The 16008-nt window shown below is 49.6% G+C and overlaps 1 protein-coding gene across 1 annotated transcript in view; it reads left to right on the top strand.

Moving 5' to 3' along the window:
* Positions 1-16008, top strand: part of NCAN (neurocan) — a 30721-nt gene that overhangs the window by 12140 nt on the left and 2573 nt on the right. Inside the window, exons 8-14 of the mRNA XM_006885964.1 lie at positions 1169-1759; positions 1936-3339; positions 8078-8194; positions 9245-9358; positions 11676-11834; positions 12993-13075; positions 14323-14467. Coding sequence (XP_006886026.1) covers positions 1169-1759; positions 1936-3339; positions 8078-8194; positions 9245-9358; positions 11676-11834; positions 12993-13075; positions 14323-14467 — 2613 coding nt within the window. The remainder of the gene's footprint in view (positions 1-1168; positions 1760-1935; positions 3340-8077; positions 8195-9244; positions 9359-11675; positions 11835-12992; positions 13076-14322; positions 14468-16008) is intronic.

Below are 16008 nucleotides of genomic sequence, written 5' to 3'. Positions count from 1 at the left end.
AAATCACACATCCCCAAGATTAAGTCACCTGCAAGACTGCACCCCTAGTTGGAGCCCTATGTCTCCACAACTGGCTGTACTTAGGTTATACTCTTATTGTTGTGTGTGCTGTCAGTCAAAACCAACCCATAGCTGACTCTCCAGCAGGTTTTCAGAGGCAGTTAATCACACTGGAGGAGATTGCCCATCCTTTTCCTGCCAAGCAGCTGGTGGATTTGAACCATGTGCCTTTGGGATTACAGTGCAGCTGCTTACCACTAAGGCCACCAGACCCCTTAGGTACCTGTGATTGTGTGGCCATGCCTTTGGGAGGCCCAAACAGGGACAGTGCTAGCTTTTGGGGTAAGGCCACAGTCTGGGAAGTAGCAAAACCCAGTTGCCAGGATCTGTGTCATAACTCTAAGCATCCAGGCTGTGAAATGTACGCTTTAGAAACAGAGAATGGAGCTCTGTTGGTGTCTGCTGGGAGTTGCGGTGCTTACCCAAGGTAGTGCCTCTCTGACAGGTCAAATCCACCAGCAGCTCCTCCACTGGAGGAAGATAGGGAGTCTCCTCATGTGTGATTTATAGTCTCTGAAAACCCACTGGAGGGTCAGATGTGAGTCAGCTCCAAACGCATTGGCAATTAGTGAGTGAGTGAAAACTAGCAAAGGAAGAGAGCTCTGGTGGCCTAACGGCAAGAAGCTGCACTGCAGTCCCAGAGGTGGGCGGTTTGAATCCACCAGATGCTCTGCTGCAGAAGGAGGGACAATCTCCTCCAGTACCAGTCAGATCTGATTTGATGGTACACACACACAAAATAAGAAAATTAAATAAAAACTAAATTTAAAAACAAGAAAAATAGTGAGTGAATGGAGTGATGGCCCAGGTCTCAGTCCCTCTCTGCACAGGCTGACTCACGAGCCTGTAAGTTGGAACTGTCTCAGTGACTCCTGACTTTGACCCCGTACCTCTGCACAGTGGCATGATAACTTTTGCTCTCTCTGAGGCTGGGCATTTCCCGAGGCCACTGAGATACAAGGATACAGAGAGACATTGGGACCCACAAACAGAGAGACTCAGAGCAATGTATAGAACTGCTGCAACATGCTGGAATGTGGAGAGACATTAGACAGAACTTCCTGCCCATTCCTGAGCCCAACACAACCTGTTCTGCTCTATCCCACAGCGCACCACCCCACACCGCAACACGGAGACACAGAGACCCCCTCATCTGGAGATGAGGCGGAGATTCTATCAGCAGAAGGGCCTCCAGCCAGAGACCTGGAGCCCAGCCTGGGGGAGGAGAAGCCGGTCACCCCTGACTTCCAGGAGCCTCTGATGTCTAGTGGAGAGGAAGAACCCTTGATTTTAGCAGAGATGCAGGAATCTCTGGAGACCCCCTCCTCTGCCCCCAGGGACCCCACGCTGGCCTGGGCCTCTGTGCCTTCCCTAGTGGATGAGGAGACATGGATGAGCACAGTGTCCCCCAGCCCCAGCATGGAAGAGGACACTTCAGTGGGAACCCACTCTGAAGCTCCTCTGACTGGCTCCACACCTCGCAGGAAGGGACGCTTCAAAGGGCTGAATGGGCGCCACTTCCAGCAGCAAGAGCTGGGACAAGAAGGGAACAGGGAGCAGGAAACCAGCGTCCAGACTCCCACTCTAGAGGCCACAGGAAACCATGTGGAACTTCCTTTGACCACGGGAGTTGCCGAAGCCACAGCCAAACCAAGCCCCTGGGACATCCTGACCAATGAGGTGGATAGACCTGAAACCTGTGAGTAGGAATCCAGGAGAATTATTGGTGATCAGGGTGGGGAGGTGTGACCTCTGGCAGGATTCAGAGTGTACTTGGGATCCCCTGTCCCTGGTGCTGCTCCACAGAAGCCACCCTGAAATAGTAATAATAATAATAATAATAATAATTCATTATTATTGTTGTTGTTGTTTCAGATTCCCCTGGTGGCAGAAGTTCTCCAGAGCCCTGGAAGTGGTTTCCGACTGCAGCTCCTCCCAGCAGCTCAGTTCCTAGTAGGGCCCCTGGACTGAAGCTCCAGGAAACTGAAGGCCACATTGTAAGGCCAGCCACCTCTGCTGGACCCTGGCCTCCCTCTGAGGCTCCTGCCCTGCCTCTCAGCCCCAGCACCCAACCCCGGGAAACCTCCCCCACAGCCACCTCCATGGACCTCCCTGTCATAGCCATGCTACGTGCCCCCAAACCACAGCATCTTACAGCCCCGACCCCTGTCTTCCCCGAGAGCCACGAGGCCCCAGCTGCTTTCACCCCTGCCCCTGCCTCAGAAGCTGAGGTTAGCTCCCAGAGCCTCAGTGATCCCAAGGCATCTTCCTGGACCACCTCCTCGGGCCCTCCAAGTCAGACTGGGGAGGCCACATCCCCAGTTCTCAATGACCTAAAAGCACACAACTCCACAGCCCCGTCATCACTGGAAGCCATGGACCCAGGAACCAAAGCCATCCCTGACACTGCCAGTATCAATGCCAGGCAAGTTGAAGGGACAAGCCCTGCCTGGCCCAGCAAACCTGAGCACCCCAGCCCCAGCCCCAGCCCATGGGCTTCAACAGAGGAGAATGTAGTGGCTGTTGTCTCCCCCACGGAGTCCCCTGCTGAGCCCACAGGAGCTGGAGATGACTGGAGGTCTGAGTCAGGGCTCATTGACCTGCCGGCCACCGTGGATGAGGTGGACAGCAGTGGACTTCACCTTCATTCCCCGGCTATACCTTCTGAGGCCACTGGAATCTCCTTGGTGACAGGAGTGCCTCCATTCAACCAAGCAAGAAACCTGACTTTGGCGCCTCAGGCAGCTATGGATGGGGGAGCCACAGAGGGCCCCATAAACCCCACAGCGACGGGGGACCTCACAGGTACCAGTGGAACTTGGGGACCTGAATCTCATGTGACTGAGGGACCCGAGCGCTCTGCCTTAAGCCCACCAGCAACTATGGATTCGAGAGTAGTGACCTCACCTGCATCCTTAGATCTGGAGGACAAGCTTGGGGTCCTGGTCACGTCCACTCTGACCTCCCCCGGCTTCCAGCATCACCCAGAGCTGGAGGGTCAGGCGGGGACACTGGTGGCCTCAGCTTCTGTGTGGGAGGACAGCAGCCCACAGATACCAACTGTAGCCGGCACGGACGAGGCCGCCTCTGTTTCTTCAGGGGAGCCCACTGCCCCATGGGAGCCCCCTGGCACCTTGCTCCCTACCTCCCTGGGGCCTGAGGAGTTGGATCTGGAGGTCCTGGCAGGAGGCCCAGGTGTGGAGGGTTTCTGGGAAGAAGCAGCAAGTGGGGAGGAGCCAGCCCTTCCGGGGACCCCAACGAAAGGGAACATGGAAGACGGTGAGTCTCAGGCCTCATGGCCTAGTCTAGCCTTCAGTGGTCAGGGATTAGAGGGCAAGGAAGCTGGCTGGAGTGGGGAGGGAGGAGGAGAGAGGCCATGGGGGAATAGGCAGCGGGCCAGAGTGGGCAAAGACTAGGAAGTGAGGTGGCTCTGAGTCCATTTTGAGCTTAGGGATGTGTCCCTATGGCAAACATAGGAGAATGATGAAGCGTTTGGTAAAATGTTTGTGTTTAGCATGAGCTTAGTCAACAACTCATGCCCACATCCACTCTGAACCCTACAGTGCTGAGCAATCCTGAGGCCTGGGTCTTGGAGAACTGTACCCTGAGAGAGACAGAGCTGGTCACAGACACTCCTCAGGCAGAGCCAGGGGGGACAGAGAGGGCTTCAGGACAAGGGACCCTAGAACTGGATGGGGATCATGAGGACCTGGAACCGCAGTGACAGGAGTGTGGGCCCTGGCAGGGGGGTAAGAGTTGTGAGCATCACCCCCATTTTACAGACGAGTAAACTAAGGCTCAGGGAGAGCACATTGCCACCAGAGCTTGTCAGTGGCTGGATCCCATGTCTGTAAAGTCTTAGATACCAGTAGAGTCTAGAGAACACCTCAGGCCAGGTCAGCCCCCAGCTCAGTCTGCACCACTCCAGCCCTTGTTTTAGATCCTGCCATAGTGAACTGGTTTTTTTTCTTTTTCCCTGGTCAAATGAGCTTTTTAAAAAATGAAGCTAATTAAAAAGCACTTTTCCATGCTGTAAAACACCCTTATTAACACAATTGGTGTTTAACTTGCCCCTTCATTTTGAGGCCAAGTGTGGCAGTGAAGTAAGTAGAGGGCATGGATTTTGTTACCTGGTCCCTCTGGGCTGTGTCCCAGTGGGAACCGCTTTACCCTGGTGACCTGGACACAGACAGACCTGGACGGGGGCCCAAGTTTTGATAAAAACTGTTTGTTGTGTGTGTGCTTGGAGTATTCTTAGCACTTCACCTTATTACGTAATGTATCATCTTTACGATTGTCTTTATAGTCTTTGTAACGAGGCTGTGGTCGTTCTGTTGTAGAACTCACATCTTCTATGCAGGATGCTCCACTTTGGTTCGCAGCCAGTGCGCCCCAGGCACAGCCATCACCCACCTGGTGGTGGAGGCTTGAATGCTGCGGTGATGTCAAATAGTTTTCAGTGGAACCTCCAGCTTAAGAGGGACTAGGAAAAAAGGACTGGCAAACTGGCTTCTGAAAAGCAGCCTATGAAAAAGCCTGTGGATCTCACCCCGTCAAAGATATGGTACAAGATTGGGAAGCATTTTGTCCCTCTGTATATGGGATTTCCACAAGTTGGGGGCTGACTCAGGGGCACCCAAGGGCCTTATGATACTTAAAGGTTCTTGTTGAACAAGTTTGAGTGTAAACCCCATTTTAAAGATGGGGAAATTGAAGCTCGGAGATGATAAAGGGCGTGCACAGTGTCATACAGCTAAGACCTGTGGAGGCTGGATTTGAACTCAGGTCATCAGACTGCAGGATATTGGTCTCAACCTCTAGGCTGCAGCACCTTTACTTGTTTGGTGTGAAAACAACCCTGAGGAATTGTTGAGCTGGCCCAGGGAGGTGCTGAAAAGAGACAGTGGGTGCGGAAGCCCATGCTTGGGCCAGGCAGAGGTGGTCCAAGGAGATGCAGGAGATGCTGATAGTGAGGAACTGAAGAAACGACAGTGCACTGAACCCTGTTACCAGGACTGAGCTTGTTCTGGACTTTTCTGGATTCTGGCTCAGACTGAAGCCAGCGGCAGCCAGGGCAGAGGGAGACGGGCGGTGCTGGGGGACACCCAGTCACCACCCACCCGTCGCTTGCAGCAGAAATGCTAATGAAGCCAAAAATAAACGCAACACCCGCGAGCTACTGAGTCACCGCCAGTCCGTGGGCAGGTGTCAGCAGCACGGGGCACCTGGTGGAATTCACGTGGCTCCACCACCCTGAAGCCACATGCATGTGCACACACGTGCCAGAGCTGACACACAGCCCCTCCAGCCTCCACTCCAGGGACAGGCCACTGCAGGAGAGCATCTGCAGCAGTCAGTTAGTTGGCAAGTAATTACTGAATGTCTGTTAGGTCCCAGGCCCTTTGCTGCGACCAAAACCTTTGTCTTCTGAAAAGTGGCATACTAGAACTTTCTGCAGTGATGGAAAGGCATTCCTCGTGTGTTAATAACCGAACCAGAACCACTTGTGGCTACTGAGTGCTTGGACTGTGGCTTGGGTGGCTGAAGAACTGCATTTTCACTTTTTCAAGTTGACTAGCCACCTGTGACTAGTGGCAGTCTTTGAGAGAGACCGACAAGAAACAACATTCCTAGTAAACAGATGAATTATGTTGGATGTTGTTGTGTGTCGTCAAGTCAGAACTGACTCAGGGCTGACCCTCCAGTGTGTGTGGGGGGGTGTCAGACGCAGTAAATCACACAGGAGGAGATTGCCTGTCTTTCTTCTACAAAACAGCTGGTGGCTTCAAACACATGCCCTATGTTGGCTGTAAGAAAGTGGTAATAAGCAGTATAGAAAATAAAGCAGGGGGGAGAATTGTCAAGGGCTGGTTTGTCATTTGGAATTGGGAGTGGGAATAAGTCATAAAAAAAGCTGTCTGAAAGGGAGCTCTGGTGGCCTAGTGGCAGAAAGCTGCACTGCAATCCCAGAGGTACATGGTTCAAAGCCACCAGATCCTCTGCTAGAGAAGGAGGGACAATCTCCTGTACCGGTCAGATCCCATTTGACAGCACACACATAAAAATAAAATAAAATTTAAAAAGAAATTAAAAAATAATAAAAAGATAAAGAAAGCTCTCTGAAAAGACATTTAAGCAAAATGTGGAGAAGGTGAAGGAGAAGTCCTGAAGAGATGAAGAGAGCAATCTAGGCCAGGAACAGCCTGTGCAAAGGCCCTGTGGCAGAACTATGATAAGTGTCTTAGAGGAACAGATGGTTGGGTTAGTTATGTACTGCCAAACTGGATTCAGTGCATAACTGACGCTCCAGCAGGTTTTCAGAGCCAGTAAATCCTAAGAGAGGAGACTTCCCAGCTTTCTCCCACGGAGCAGGCTGGTGGATTTGAACCACATGCCTTTGGGTTAGCAGCACAACTCCTTAATCAATGAGGGGAGAGAGAGATGAGGGGAGGGAAATGTTAGGGCAGATTAGACAGAACCCAGGACTGTAGTGAAGCTTGGCCTTTCTTTTAAGGGCCATTCCAGTGTGCTTTAGGAAGAGGACTATGACTTTATTGGCTCACAGGCTCCCCCTGGCCGTGGTGAGGAGAACAGTCTGTGACCGGTGAGGGCAGGAGACTGGAAGCCAGGTTAACACCTCAATTTCTTGTGGTACCCAAGGCACACAAAATCTAGGTTACAGGGGCTGAAGACGGAGCCTTAGAACAGGGTTCCTGGAGATCCGGGATCAGTCTTGGCTCTTGTCCCTTCTAGTGTGTGGCTTTTTGGTGGTTTGTTGTTTTTTTTTTCTTTTCTTTTTGTTTTGTTTTTTTTAGTGTATGGCTTTGAACTAAGCCTTTGCCCTAGGGTAACCTGCTTGTCACTGAATCTCTGTGTCTGTACAGTGGAGGTCTGAGCATGGTTAGGTTGGGTTGTTGGCTGTACTTGGATGGGTTTTTTTTTCCTCCCTTTCCTAGGTTCCAGGGGGAGGATCTTCCTCAGGGAGGTAGTAGCCACTTACCTGGGCCTCTGAGCCCCCAAGGTGGGGAGGGGATCCACTTGACTCTAGGGAAGCCTAGCTGGAATGATGAGGGATAGAGTCCCACAGTCTTTGATGCCTCCTGGGTGCTCTGGCTCAGTCTCACCCTCCCGAGGGGGCTCAGGTTAATAGGAACACCATCTGGACACAGCAGTGTAGTTAGGACTCAGGGAGAAGGATGAACTATTTTAGTTTCTATATCCTAAAGGAGGTAAAGAGAGCTCTGGTGGCCTAGAGGTAAGGAGTTGTGCTGCCAACCCAAAGGCACTCAGTTCAAGTCTACCAATCACTCTGCAGGAGAAAGATGGGACTTTTCTTTCCCTATGATTTACACCCTCTGAAAACTCACTGGATGGTCAATTGTGAGTCAGTTCTGACTCAACAGCACATACCAAAGAGAGGTAAATGGAATCCAGAGACATTAAATGACTTGCCCAAGGTACTCTAGTGAGTGGCAGAGCCAGGACTTGAACCAGGCCTCTCAGATTCTGCAAATCATCATTTTAATCACTATATCCACCACTTCTCAAAATCAGTGAGGTTATATCACAAGAGGTTGAGGCACTAGAATAGAGGAGGTACTTGATGGTTCACATTCTTCCCAGTATTGTTCATATTCTGCCTAGAACTTTGTGTTTATTTCTGTATCCCAAATAGTGAGTTCGCTGACCAGCTGGGTATGTCTAAAAGGAGACAAGTTAGAGAGGGCTATCAACCCATCTTCCAGGAGACTTTGTAAGAGAAGCTTCAAGAACCCCTTTTCAGTTTAGTCCAAGAAAGGACTTTGCCCTAGGCATTGAGAAGTTCTTTTGAAGAGTGAGCTCCTTGTCTCAGGGACCATACAAGAGAAGTTGGTGAATACCTGCTGGGGACACTGTGGAGAGGAACTCACAGAGAAGAGATTGATAAGCGGGGCTCTGGAGGCCTGGGGTCTGGGTTTGGAGAAGGCAGTTGAGCAGATGACCTGATCCCTTGTGACACTGCCTCTCTATCCTGCAGTCCCCTCTGATCCCTGTGAGAATAACCCATGCCTGCATGGAGGGACCTGTAATGCCAACGGCACCATGTACGGCTGTATCTGTGATCAGGGTTTTGCTGGGGAGAACTGTGAGATTGGTGAGTAATTCAGACATTAGCTTTTATCCTGAATTTATTTAACTCCACAGCATTGCGCTCTGGGTCCCAGCATCCATGGTCCCCCAAGATCCAAGGGAATCACAAAATTCTGGCATCAGATACCCCTCTCTCTCCCCTCTCTCCCTCCCTGGATCCTGCTCAATCAGCCCCAGTTAGCACCAGAACCAAACCATGTACCACAGCTGAGCTCTAACCCTGAGGCAGTGACTCTGGTGTGCTGCCTCCACTGTTGCCAGGAAGGTGCCAGGAGAAGAAGAGAAAGGATGATTTGACCAGCCAAGAGCCCTACGGGGCACTCACTGGCCTTTCTTGTGTGGGGAGGAATGTGGGCGCCACCATTAGAATGCCTGAATGCTCACCTCAGACGCAGACTATGCCACTCATTACAGAATAGAACAAAAAATATAGGTGATATAATTTCTTAATCTCAGTGCATTATCTCATTGATCCTTCACAGCCACGCTTCCAATTACAGAATTACAATAATACATGCAATCAGTGTAATTTATTGGGTTCTGCCCACTGACTTTGCATTTACAACAACTCTTGATGAGGTACTGTCATTACCACCCCTTTGCAAAGAGAAAAAAGCTGAGTCTTCACAGAAGAGCTGCAGGTTATCTGGTGCCATATGCATCTCACACGCCATCTCTACAGGGGGTTGGTAGGAGTGGAACTGAGTATTTACCTATATCTGTAAACAGGTTGTGACTCTATCCAAGTCCCAGGAATCCAGTTTCCTGGCCACAACACATTCCCCCCCCCCATCTATGAAGCTCCATGTAAGAATGATTCCCTCACTTTTTCAGAATCAAATATTCTGCTGTGCTCACATTCTAGCCCTCACTTGATCTAGGATTTCTGCTTTTATTCGTGCTAATTCAGGGTGCTCCATCCCATTGGCCCACAGAGCCAGTGGGCCATCTGCCCAGGCTGGATGGCAAGATCATGACCCCTCTCCCACCTGGTCCCCTGTGGGACTTGGAGCCAGGAAGATGCTGACCCCTGACCCTTCTCCTTCCCCTCCAGATATCGATGACTGCATCTGCAGCCCCTGTGAGAACGGAGGCACCTGCATTGACGAGGTCAACGGCTTTGTCTGCCTTTGCCTCCCCAGCTACGGGGGCAACCTCTGTGAGAAAGGTGAGTCTCTGCCCCGATACCAGGGCAGTACCAGGAGTGGGCTGGGTGCTGGCCACAGGTTTCCTTCACACAGCCCTGGTCTCAGCCTCAGGCTGTGAATCTAACAGGAGGGAGGTTTTTAGGTACAATTCACATAGCATTGAATTATTGTTCATTTGCAAGTGCATTTAGTACACTCACAGGGTTGTGTAACCACCACCTCTATCTGGTTCCAGACTTTTTCTAGAGACCCCATTCCTGCTATCAGTGGTCCTTTAACCTTCCTCTCCTAGCCCTTGGCAACTACTAATCTGCTTCAGCCTCTTTGGATTTCACTATCCTGATCCTCTCATATAAATGGAACCAGATAGCATCGGGCCTTTTGTATCTGGCTTCTTTCAGTCACTAGAATGTTTTCCAGGTCTATTTATTCAGTAGCACGTATCACTGCTTCATTCCTTTTCATAGCTGAATAATATTCCATCAGATAAGGAGCTCTGGTGGCCTAGTAATAAGAAACTGCACTGCAATCCTGAAGGCATGTGGTTCAAGTCCACCATCTGCTCTGTGGGAGAAGGATGGACAGTTTCCTCCCATGCAATTAACAACCTCTGAAAACCCGCTGGAGGGTCATCTATGGGTTAGTTTCAACTCGTTGGTATTCAACAACACCAGCAACAGGTGGATCATAGTCTGTGGATCCATTCATCTCCCGAGGAATACTTGGGTCATTTCCACTGTTCTGGCTCTTGTGAAGAATGCTGCAATGAGCAAGTTCATGTACAAGTATTTATTTGAGTTTCTATCTTCATTACTTTTGGGTATATACTCAAGAACCCTAGTGGGGCACTGATTGAAGTAAGTGCTCAGCTCCTTGACAGCAAGAGGTGGTGCTCTGCCTCTGTAAAGATTTGGAAACCTTGCGGGCTAGCTCTGTGCTGTCCCAAAGGATGCTGGGAGTTGCAATCAACTCAGCAGCTTTGGATCTGTCTATATACCCAGCAATGGAACTGCTGAGCCGCATGATAACTCTGTGGTTAATGGTTTGGGAACCTGCCAGACTTTCCCAGAGTGGATGCCCTGTTTTCCATGCCCACCAGAAATGGATGAAGGTTCATCCTCACCGACACTTGTTATTTTTCTTTATTATTATATATCGTCCTGAGGGAAACCCTCAGTGAGATGGACTAATACAGTAACCACAGCAGTGGACTCAAATATATGGATAATATTGAAGACGGTGCAGGGTTGGGCATCATCGAGTTCTGTTGTGCATATGATTCCGCAGCCATAAACATTATCATCATTATTCTTGCCAGCCTAGTGGATGCAAAGTGAGACCACAGCAGGGTTTTTATTTGCATTGCATCAATGACAGATGATGCTGAGTTAACTTTTCATGAACCTTCTGGTCATTTGTGTATCTTCTTTTTTTTATTATTATTATTAATAATAATTTTAATGAGAATTTACAGATATTTTGGATTTCCATTCATACATTGTTGCACTTTTCTCCCTGCCCACTCCTCCCCCTCAGTTTGCTCTTCTCTTTGAAAAGTAAAAGAAAAATTTTTTCATAGTTATACAGTCTCTCCCCCCAAGTCCACTCCACTATGCAGCCTTTGTTCTGGACTCCTGTCATGACAATGATACCTAATCATATATACTTTTTAAACAGTTCTCTCTCTCATCTGTTTCAATGCCATATACATAATTAAACCCATCTTTCTCAGTCTCCCCCCAGCCCTGATGTCAGTTCCGTTTTACAACAGTGGCACTATGCAGTATTTGTCATTTTGTGACTGAGATATTTCACTCAGCATAATGTCCTCCAGGATCACCCATTTTGAATAATATTGCATGAGTTCCTTGTTTTTCAATGCAGCATAGTATTCCATTGTGTGAATATACCACAGCTTCTCTAGCCATTCGTTTGTTGATGGGCACTTCGGTTGTTTCCAACTCTTTGCTATTGTGAACAGAGCCGTGATAAACATGGGTGTGCTGTGGATCTTCTTTGGAGAAATGTCTCTATGACCTTCACAGAATCATTTTCTGGAGCTCCAGGTCCTATGCATCCTCCAGCCCTGATGAGACAGTGCCCCGTGTGACCCTAAAGATCAAGGAAGGAGCTGACAGTATTGGAATCAGAAGGGATGAGGTGTATTGATGAATCTCTTCTGGCAACAAAGAAGAGATGTTAATATGGGAAAGGGGGAGGGTAAAAGCTGAGGGACTCAGGAGGAGGGCAGCAGGGCTGTGATCCAGGACTGCAGTGACATTATGGGACTGCTGTGCTCATGGCCAGTCACCCTCATTTTTTCCATCCCATCCCCAGACACGGAAGGCTGTGATCATGGCTGGCATAAGTTCCAAGGCCACTGCTACCGCTATTTTGCCCATCGGCGGGCATGGGAGGATGCCGAGAGGGACTGCCGACGCCGAGCTGGCCACCTGACCAGTATCCACTCGCCAGAGGAGCACAACTTCATTAACAGTAGGGACTTTGGAGGGGAGGACCGACAGCCATTCGGGTGTGCAAGGGTGGCATCCCCAGGCCATGTGTCGGGTGTTTATGCACTTGTTAATCCACGCACTCACATTATTCCCTCATTTGTCATGTAATTACAGAGTGCCTGCTACAGGCTAGGCACCTTTCCAGGCACTGGGGTCCCTCCGTCCTCGAGGAGGGGCTTCTGGTAGGGGAGAGAGACAAACAAGTAATTATCTAATTACATCAATCTGGAGTATCCTTTTAGCTGGCCCTAAGTGCCCCCCCGGCAAATGAAACAGGGCCAGGGGACAGAGAGTGGGTTTGAGGAGCATCTGTGCCAAGCGGGATGAAATGCAGAACGAGCTCTGTTGAGACCTTGAGAGAGGGCAGAGCATTGCAGTAATTAAATCCAGCATTTATTGATTTATTCATGATCTTTTCTGCTGGGGCTCAACCCTCGGTTCATTCAGGTTCCCTGCTCCCGTCCCCCTTAATTCTTCCTTTTGTTGACCCCGGTTCACTTGTTTCTTTCTCCCTCTGTGGAATCGGATGCCCTCTCCACTCTTCCCCACTCCTGCCCCTGACTGGACACTGACCCAGGGCCCTCCAGTTCCCTCTTCTCTCATTCGGACAAAGAGAGCATGAGGCTTGAGTATTCCTTCCTCAGCCTGTTTGTTAAAGACACAAATAATAACAAGGCTGGGGCTTAATTCTAGCCCTTTCTGTAGTAGTGCCCCCAGTCCCCAGATAAAGTGGCAAGTAGAATCCACACCTGCTTGGGGTGGATGGAGGTGAGGGCATGGCATTCAGCACACCTCCAAGGCTGGGGAAGGTCTTGAGGTACTCCTCTACCCTACACCCCCCACCCACTTTGAATGTCACCACTCTTCCTTTCTGCCACATCGTTCATTTCCAGCCCTTACCTAAGACTGGGGAGGTGGAGCTCAGGGTCCTCTTAGACCCCTCACCTCCAGTCCACCTGCTGGTGATGCTGGAGAATATACTTGGGGTCCCCAGTCCTCATGATCCCACCACCCCACCTCCAGATTACAGTTGAGAATGGGAGAAGGACCTTTCTACCTTCCTCTTTGCCCCTCCTCTCACATGGGCATCTAGGAGAGGGCTCAGGTACCCTGTCCTCACACGCTCCTGTACTCATAGGCTTTGGGCATGAAAACACGTGGATTGGCCTGAATGACAGGATCGTGGAGAGGGACTTCCAGTGGACGGACAACTCGGGGCTGGTGAGTGACTGGGGCGTGACAGGAGCTGTGACTGGGGTCTCTGCCTTTAGGTAATGACAGGTCCCTTGCTCAGAAGAGAGAGATCTAGCCTGAGCCATCTGGACTCTGCGACTAGGCCTCCGTTTACCCTTCTGTACTAAATAACCACAGGTGGATGTCAAAGCCTCAGTGGCTCTCGGCTGCTGGCCTGCAGCAGGGGCTCAGCGGTGCCCTTGTCTTGCTCTAGTCATAAACGGTCGCCATCAGCCTGGTAACTGAGGCCCAGAGTTGAGGCTCCCCCCAAGCTGTGGTCTCACATACGCTTATGGCTCCACAGCCGGCTCCCTCTGTGGCCACCATGAATGCTCCTCACTGGCTGGCCTCTTGCAAGCTGGCGGGATCCTCCCCTCTCTCAAACCCTCCGTGACTCCCCATTTCTTTTTTTTTTTTTTAAATGTTACTCTTTCTTTGAGTCTGTCTTTTTTTTTTTTAATTTTTATTATTATTTTGTGTGCGTGTACCGTCAAATCAGATCTGACTGGTACAGGAGGATATTGCGCCTCCTTCTCCGGCAGAGCATCTGGTGGATTTGAACCGTGTTCCTCTGGGATTGCAGTGCAACTTCTTGCCACTAGGCCACCAGAGCTCCCCTTCCCCATTTCTTTAAAGTTAAATATCCACCACCTCTTCTTAAACATAGGACCTGAGTCCCTGCACCATCTGGCCACATTCCGACTTGAATTGAGTCCCAAAAACCTCTACTTGGTTCCTCAAAAAGGCTCAGTTGTCTGCATATGCTGTTTCCTTTGCTTGTAACTCTATTGTCTGCCTGGATTCTACCTATCCTTGAGTCCTCAACTCACCTGTCACCTCCTCAGGGAAGTCCTCTTAGACTTTCAGAGCTATACCAACTTTTGTTCACACGGCCAGACATATAACAGATTCTGAACTATTTAACAGTGACATCGAGCTTTCAGGGTAGTGAGGGAGTTGAGGAGACCAGAAAACCAGGGAGGAGGATGTTACAGCCTCGCAGCCAGAGGAGGGTGGACTTAGGTGGCAGTGACTTGGCCCATAGTGACTTAGCCAGCAGTACTTTGAACCACAGTGAGAGGCTGTAAGAGTAGGCAAAATAGTGGCCATTTAAGAGATGGGAATACTGAGTTTCTGAGAATTTCAGTGGTCTGGCCAGGTAATTCCCATAGCAGCAGGGTCGTAACCTGGGCCAGCACGTGATCCTCTGAGCCCCGCCACCTCTACTCCTGCAGCAATATGAGAACTGGAGGGAGAACCAGCCGGACAATTTCTTCGCGGGCGGGGAAGACTGCGTAGTGATGGTGGCTCATGAGAGTGGGCGCTGGAATGATGTTCCCTGCAACTACAACCTCCCCTACGTCTGTAAGAAGGGCACAGGTATGTCCACCTTCCTGCCCAGTCTCCTCCAGCCACTTCAGCCTTTTCTTTTCTTTTATGTATGTATGTATGTATGTATGTATGTATGTATGTATGTATTCTTCTTAATTTGATGTACCTTCAAATTGGATCCGACTGGCACATGAGTAGTTTGCCCCTCCTTCTCCAGAGGAGCATCTGGTGGATTTGAACTGCATACCTTCAGGACTGTAGCCTTTTATTTTTTTTTAAACTTTTTTTTTTATTAGAAGGGCAGCTTTAATAAAATGTAACATGAAATTCCACACTCATGCAAGATTTTTAAATGGAGTTAGTTCATCTTTCAGTTGATCGTATCCCTTAGGAAGTTGCACTGCTAATCCAAAGGTGGCATTTCTCTTGTGGTTTGAATTTTTCAGCCTTTCAGAGGAAGATAGATGGACAGTCTCTGCCCTTGTGATTTATAACTCTTTTCCCCTGCCCTGTACCCCACAAAACACACAAACAGATCACCCCCAAAAAACCCACCAAACAGAAACCCAAAAAAAAACCTCACTGGAGGACCAGCTATGGGACCTACATATGATTGACCTGACTTTGACATGGTGCTGGAACATGTTTGTCCTCCCCTGCTCCACTCAGCTCATCTGTACCATTCAGGAGATCATTGCTGGGTATTCCCTGGGTTTCCCCCACTTCAGTAAGTTTGTAGAAGTCAGCCCAGCGGAGTGAATGAAACTATTCATGCTCACTCTTCAGCAGGTCTGCCATTTCCTCTTGTTCTCCTTGATTTTGTGCATTCTCAAATTTCTCAATAGTTGTCATCTAATTGGCAAGAAATAATAGTCACTGGTATCTTAGTTTGCATTTTAATGGTGAGTGAGAGGAGGTGACAGTTCACAATGTTGATAAGCTGTGGTGGTGGTGGTTGTTATGTACCCTCCCTCGGCACTGACTCATGGTGAACCCTTCTGCAGGTGTTTGGTGCGTAAGGACCTTGCTCATCTTTCTCCCGCAGAGCAGCGGGTGGATTTGAACCTCATATCTTTGTTGTTGTTGAGTACTGTCGAGTCGGAGCTGAGGCACCAGTGAGTTTTCAGAAGCAGTAAATTGCATGACAGGAGATTGCCCATCTTCTTGTGGAACAGTTGATGGATTTGAACAGCATACCTTCACCTTGGCTGCACAATTCCTTGCCATTAAGCCATCAGAGCTCCCTGATAAGCCATTGTTGTTGTTGTTGTTGTTGTTATATACCATTGAGTTGGAACCAACCCATAGCCGACCCTCCAGTGGGTTCTCAGTGGCAGTAAATTGCATGGGAGTAGATTGCCCATCTTTCTCCCACAGAGTATCTGGTGAAGCTGGGGAAATCGAACCATGTACCTTTGTGTTGGCAGCACAATTCCTTACCACTAAGCCTCGGAGCTCCCATAAGCCATTAGTGCTTATTTATTCTCCTGTGAGGCTCAATGTCAAGAAGACAAAAATTCTCACCACTGGACCAATCGGTAGCATCAGGATGGATGGCGAAGAGATTGAGATTGTTCACAGCTTCAGTT

The sequence above is a fragment of the Elephantulus edwardii genome, unplaced genomic scaffold, assembly GCF_000299155.1.
Source record: "Elephantulus edwardii isolate Elephantulus edwardi_28Jun2011 unplaced genomic scaffold, EleEdw1.0 scaffold00045, whole genome shotgun sequence".
Lineage (NCBI taxonomy): Eukaryota > Metazoa > Chordata > Mammalia > Macroscelidea > Macroscelididae > Elephantulus > Elephantulus edwardii.
This window is presented reverse-complemented; position numbering and strand designations above follow the sequence as displayed.